Raw genomic sequence first — 6,308 nt, 5'->3', positions numbered from 1 at the left:
CTCCCAGTGCTAACTGTCCAGCTATGAAACGGGGCTATCTGCCCTCTGAGTGAGATTTTATTGCTAAAATAAAGTAAAAATTGTTTTAAAACAAAGAACACACATCTTTATAGTAAAACTCAAGTTTGTTTTACAATTAGAGAAAAGAGTCACATGGTCCCCCAAAATACCCCAAGTTTTTTTTTATATATATATATATATTGAAAATATATTTAAAAACATAAAAAACTCTATAGTTAAACATATATTATGTTAATCAGTACACTTAAATATAGCTTAATTATATTTACAATATGACGCAGTTGCTTTTAAATTTTAATGCCAATTTCAGTTTGTCCCAAAAAACCATAAAATTATATAAATATACAATAAATATTTATGTTACACAAGGTGAATAATAGAGAACAAGGCCACAGACATTAACTTACAGTTGCAAGAGTCTTTACTTTAACACAGCACTAGGCCTGCTGACATGCATGATATACCTTTGTCACAAACAGACCACAGCAAGAGTTTAATTAAGTGACATTAAAAAAAAACAACCCCTCCCCCCCATCTCTGTTTTAATTAAAACTGCCAAGCCTGTGATCATGGATGTATTAGGTCAGGCAGGTGAGAGCCATGGGACTGCAGTTTAATTGCCAGTTGCATGTTACATCCATTGGCATAGAATTGGCGTTGTATGGGGAATATCGCTCTAGATGTAGCTACAGGACATGGTTCTCAGCTCCATCCTTAGTCCCCCACCTGCATGGGCTGCACTTCACCCCTCTGAACCTGCCACCCCACTGCTTTTATTCTGCCACCCCAGTGCCACCCTCCCCTGTGCCAGGTGAGGACTTGTGACTTAAGGATATTGTCATAAAGGACTTTGGGAAATTAGGAACTTTTTTATTTCAAGCATGATTTATGCATTAACACTTCTCTTTTGGAAATTGAATTTATTTGAACTGGGTATTATTTTTTTTCCTGCTTCTGAATTAGATTACTGTCATGTCCTAGCTATCTTTTTTTTTCCCATTCTAGACAAGTGATCTGTTTGTTATTCAGTCATTAGCATCATCCTTTCCCCTTGCTAAGCAACCAACCCTGGTTTTGAGGGGAGCCACCATTACACCACCTCTCTGCTGTTAGTTTAGGAATACTGCTGAGAATAGGTCCTGAGCCATATTTGGGTTATTAAATGCAAAGAATTATAATATATATATAGGTACTGGCCAAAGTAAAAACGCAATTCTCTGTTACACTGATGCTCAATTTGCATGAAGAATACTTCATTTGAAATTTTGAGATATTTCGGTAGGTTCTGTTTACATCTCTGATTTCTGTGTAGGAGCCTGAATACCTGCAATTGATGGGGAAGGCTGAAGTTTGAAGTTCAAGTGGGTCACACAACCCTCTCATTGACGGTCCAGCGCACACATGGCCAATGCAACAGGTTTTCATTTTACAGTTGGGATGGTTCTCCTTTGCCAGTCAGTTATTTCAGGGAGAGGGAAGCCCTTCTACCCTAAGTAGAAGAAATCACTGATTTTGAAGGTTTCTCTGTTAGCTTTGAGCATGGGTTTCTACTAGTTACGACAAACTCGGCATTAAATATACTCTGCAAAGAGAATTATTGTGGGGATCATATTTCAAATAAGCTTAGCCCAGTCTAGGTTTTTAATTAACTTCAACAACAAGGCAGACTAATGCAGTTTCTGCAGTATTTTCCTTTTTGTTCAGCTACTTTTTCTTCATCTACAGGAATTACAAATATAGCAGCTGCCCTCAGTGAGCTCACTAATGAGCTATTTCTGCCTCTCTGCCCGCTGGAGTCAGTGCTCTTGGGCTTAAAACCTGCATTTTTAGAACTTCTGTCAGGAGAGTTAGAGGCGTAGCACAGGGCTAAATAAACCTATCAGAACATCAGCAATTTAAGCCAACTCCTCCAGCACTCGCTCTTCACTTCCTTTAAGAGTATATTTTTTTTAATGACAATATTTGTTTCATAAAATAAGGCTGACAGCAGAGGTAGAGCCACGCACAAATCCACATGAATTGCTCTCAGCCGGAGGCAGGGCCTCTCTCTGCATCACTTCGGGCAGGGATACCACCACGGTTTGCACACCGTGATCTGGAGGACGAGGCTGCGCTCCCTGCATCCCTGGCCAAGGCAGCTCCAAGGAGGCGCAGGACCAGCGCAACCAGCACTGACTGCGACTGGAGAGGCTCCATCACCCCAAAACACTTATTTGTCCCTGAACTGTCTGAGCTATTCAGTCCCATGACCAACCTGATTTCAGATGCACCACCATCTCTCTAGCCCCTTTTCTAGTGACATTCTTGTGCTTCACCAAGACATTTGAGCCAAGCACAGAGTCTTTTATTACATGAAAATCGTCGCTCTCAACACGCTATAGAACATTTTCTATATGACAAACTCCAGTTGGATGGTGAGAAGCTTTAAAGATCACAACCAACATTCTTCCAGAGGGAGGAAAGGCAAAAAAAAAAAGCCAAAACCAAACACAAACAAACATGGTATAAGCAAATGCAGGTCTCAAAAGACAGCAAATTAAAAAATAAGATAACCCATGGCACATTGCCATACAGTTAAATAAGCGCTGTCTTTAAGCCTGAAGTTCAACAATGTGAAGTGGAACATCACCATTCTTTTTCAGTTGCCTCTTTTTTTATTATTATTTTTTGTCAGTAGTTGGACTGCTATTGCAAACACCTTCACAACATACAAAAAACAAATCTGTTTGTCATCCAGAATAAGGTCATGATTTTTTTTTTTTCCTTTTTCAATCTGATGGGAGTTTGAAAGTAAAAGAGAAACAGTAAAACTATGACAACAGCACCTTGACATTGTTTTAATTCCAACGCTATCAGAAGTTAAAAGCAGTAAACAGATATAATACTAACAGGAATAAAGATACTTACTGTCTAAAATGTAAACGGAATGTTTTGGTTCAATTTATTTTTCTGAAAGAGGACAGTTTATCATCAATTCACAATTGAAGCAGCATGCAATTCTATTCTTTTTTTTAAAACTTTTTAAATTTTCAATTCTTGGCAATGGCGACAAACCACAATGTTATCGAGGAATGTAATGCAGACTTTTTTCTTTGCTTGTTTTTCCTTTTTTTTTTTTTCTATTTTTTTTTAGATTTTTTTTCAGACTTGTGCGCAAATGACTTTCGTTCCCTTTCGGGTCATGGATATGTTCAATAAATAGATTGTGGAACCACTGTACTGTATAAACTTCAGTTATACATGCAGTCCATAAAATTATTTTTTTTACTGAATAATTTACCCTGTTATGTATATATACAAATAGATAATTTTTGTCTCAATATAATCTATACAACACAAATCCACTATCTTCCCCTTTTAATGGTTAATGTACATACACAGGAAGTGTCTATCCTTATAAAGCGCCAGCCGACTCTCTTTTTATTATCCATGGTGAGAGCTCTCACGTAAGACTGGGTAGTTCGGCACTGGGAGTTCCAGTGCCTCTTGTCTATGCCCCTGCAGCCCTCCTTCGTGTACCCCTTGGGGTTGCATTTGGTCTCGTAGAAGTATTGCTTCAGTTGGCCTTTGGGTACCGGGACTTTTTCCAGGACGGTGACGGTGGCCCCGGACATGTCCACTGCAGTCTTTTTCTCCGCCGCTGTCACCCACTCGCTCGTGCTGTCACATACGCTCAGTTCCCCACGGCGAGCTGGGTCGGAGTGGCGCCGGACCCTCATGGACATGTTTGCAGCATCCAAGTAGTTTTTGTATTCCTCAAGCAGAAAGAGCAGCGGGGGTTCCAAAGGCACTTGACTGCTTAGCATGACGCGGGATGTGTACAAGTCTGCATCCTTGTTTTCCTCGCTGGGCTGGATGTCCTGGTCCTCGTCCAGAAGCTCCTCTATGACATGTTCAAAAGTGTCCGCCAGCGATGTCAATCCTCTCGAGCCAGCATTAGGCCCATTTAGGCTCTCAAGAGTCCCGTGGGTCCGCAGACCTGGGTAAGCCAAGCTGCCTTGTCCTCTTACACTAGCTTCTTTCATCGGGGCAGCTTTCATGCAACTGAAGTATGAGATAACCATAGTAAGGAAAAGGATGGTCATCACTCTTCTCACTTGGTGGAACTGTTAAGGACGAGAACAAGAAAAAGAAATAATTAACTTACAAGGGATGGAGTAATAAAAATTCATCTGAGTTGTCTTGAGACATTATGCATTTTGTGCAGAGATCTGCTGCATGCAGCCACAACTCATTACCGGTGATACAGCGCACAAGGGTGTCCTTTGATTTAGAATTTCAGATACGGCAGATGCCAAAGCTTAGGCAACGTTGATACCAGGAAGTCAGAGCTCTTACGTGCCCAAGTCTTTCTGTAGCAAGTATTAGATACTATGCAGACTCTTTATTGACAGAGTACACCCATTTCAAGTAACAGCAAAAGGATAAGTGCTGTTTAGCAATGCAACATTTCAGCAGTAAAAGGCTGCTTCACAAGTGTGAAAGGCAAGAGTTCCATTTCAAGTGCAAATGCAAATATTTAATTTTTAAGATCTCTCTATGCCAAAAATATTTCATCATTCTATCCCCAAGAAACCAAACAGCACCAGGATAAATCACATTCGTATTTTGAAAGCAACCTTCAAAACACAGGAAAAGGCCCTACAAATTCTGAGGTCTCAGCAGGTCAATTTCTCATCTAAAAGCAGAAGGCATGTATATATAAATACAGAGCAAGAAAATGGTCCAGGACAGTATGCTTGCTGCCACACTAAATTTGAGCTGGACATATTGCTTGCATCATGTGAACGTGATGGAAGGGACATGAGTGATTACAGAGCTGGTAAGAGCTGTACTGACATGACAGCACCAGAACCACTGTACCGTATTTTCCCAGAGCCCCATATCGCCTGTTCTCAAGCAGACAAAACATTACTTAAACCTAGTTAAAGCCCAGAGCCCAGCATGAAAACCATAAGTGCAACTAGCTCTATGGACATACGGAAACTGCCTGTTTCCCACATTCTGCCCCAACTTCTGGCCCATGTTTTGAGGCTTATGTGTATGCTTGGCTCTGTCCTGATGGAGTGAGAAGGGATAGCACCAAGAACATGTGCCAGTAAGAAAACTTCTCAACTGGCTTGTAACCAGCACATCCCATTCCCAACAGCCTGAACTGCTCCTTCCCAAGCACTTTGCTAAGTCTCTATAGATGGTACATTCCTTGGGGCAGGTTGAGGGAGGTGATTCTGCCCATCTGCTCTGGTGAGACCCCACCTGGAGTCCTGCATCCAACTCTGGAGCCGTCAGTACAGGACAGACATGGACCTGTTGGAGAAGGGCCAGAGGAGGCCACCAAGATGGTCAGAAGGCTGGAACAGCTCTGCTGTGAGGACGGGCTGAAAGAGTTGGGGTTGTTCAGCCTGGAGAAGAGAAGGCTCCAGGGAAACTTTATTGTGGCCTTTCAGTTCTTAAAAGGGGCCTGTAAGAAAGATGGGGACATACTTTTTAGAAGGACCTATTGCAGCAGGACAAGGGGTGATGGTTTTAAACTAAAGGAGGGGAGGTTCAGGCTGGACATGAAGAAATTTTTTGCAGTGAGGGTGGTAACATACTAGCCCAGGTTGCCCAGAGAGGTGGTGGATGCCCCATCCCTGGAGACATCCCAGGCCAGGCTGGACGGGGCTCTGAGCAACCTGAGCTGGGTGAAAGTGTCCCTGCTCATGGCAGGGGTGGCACTGGATAAGCTTTGAATGTCCCTTCCAACCCAAACTGCCCTGTGATTCTAGGATTGTTTCCCCCTCAAGTGCAAAGTACACACTTGAGGTACTATTACAAGAAGACCCCCCAAATCCCGCAGTGACACAGAGCTATACTTTCTGTCTGATCCCAAGTGCTACTACAACATCCATCACGTCCAGTTGTTATTTTTTCCTCCTTCCGATCCCTGCTCTCACCAGCTCTGCTTGCTAGAAAGCAATGGCATTGTTCACATTTTTGAAGAAGCAGCTAATGCTTGTTTCAGAGCTTTTGAAGTTCATTCGGAAGTACCTCATACTTGGCAGCTCTCATTGGAGTAAATGCTATTTCTGTTTGCCAACAGGGTGCTATGCAAAAAGCCTTACTTCATCTCCTGCAAATACGCTGTGGGAAACTAGTACTCTTAAGACTTGAACATGGAAAGACAATCTATCATAAAACATACAAAGAAAATGAAATATGTACTAGAAAGGCAGTGCCCAATTTGTAGGTCTCAAAGTTTACTTAATGAAGTGGGGGGAGTGGGAAGTGTTTGGGTTTATGTCCAC

The 6,308-nt window shown here is 42.1% G+C and overlaps 1 protein-coding gene across 7 annotated transcripts in view; it reads right to left on the bottom strand.

The window, feature by feature from the left end:
- Positions 1-231: 231 nt before the first annotated feature.
- The window catches only part of BDNF (brain derived neurotrophic factor), a 42,956-nt gene continuing 36,879 nt past the window's right edge, over positions 232-6,308 (bottom strand). For all 7 annotated transcript variants that reach the window (XM_005499331.3, XM_005499332.3, XM_065065463.1 and 4 more), the window contains exon 2: positions 232-4,127. In XM_005499331.3, the coding sequence (XP_005499388.1) occupies positions 3,366-4,127 (762 nt within the window). In that variant the 3' untranslated portion in view covers positions 232-3,365. The remainder of the gene's footprint in view (positions 4,128-6,308) is intronic.

This window comes from Columba livia, chromosome 5, assembly GCF_036013475.1.
Source record: "Columba livia isolate bColLiv1 breed racing homer chromosome 5, bColLiv1.pat.W.v2, whole genome shotgun sequence".
Classification (NCBI taxonomy): Eukaryota; Metazoa; Chordata; class Aves; order Columbiformes; family Columbidae; genus Columba; species Columba livia.
The sequence above is the reverse complement of the archived record's forward strand: the minus strand, read 5'-3'. Positions and strand labels throughout refer to the sequence as shown.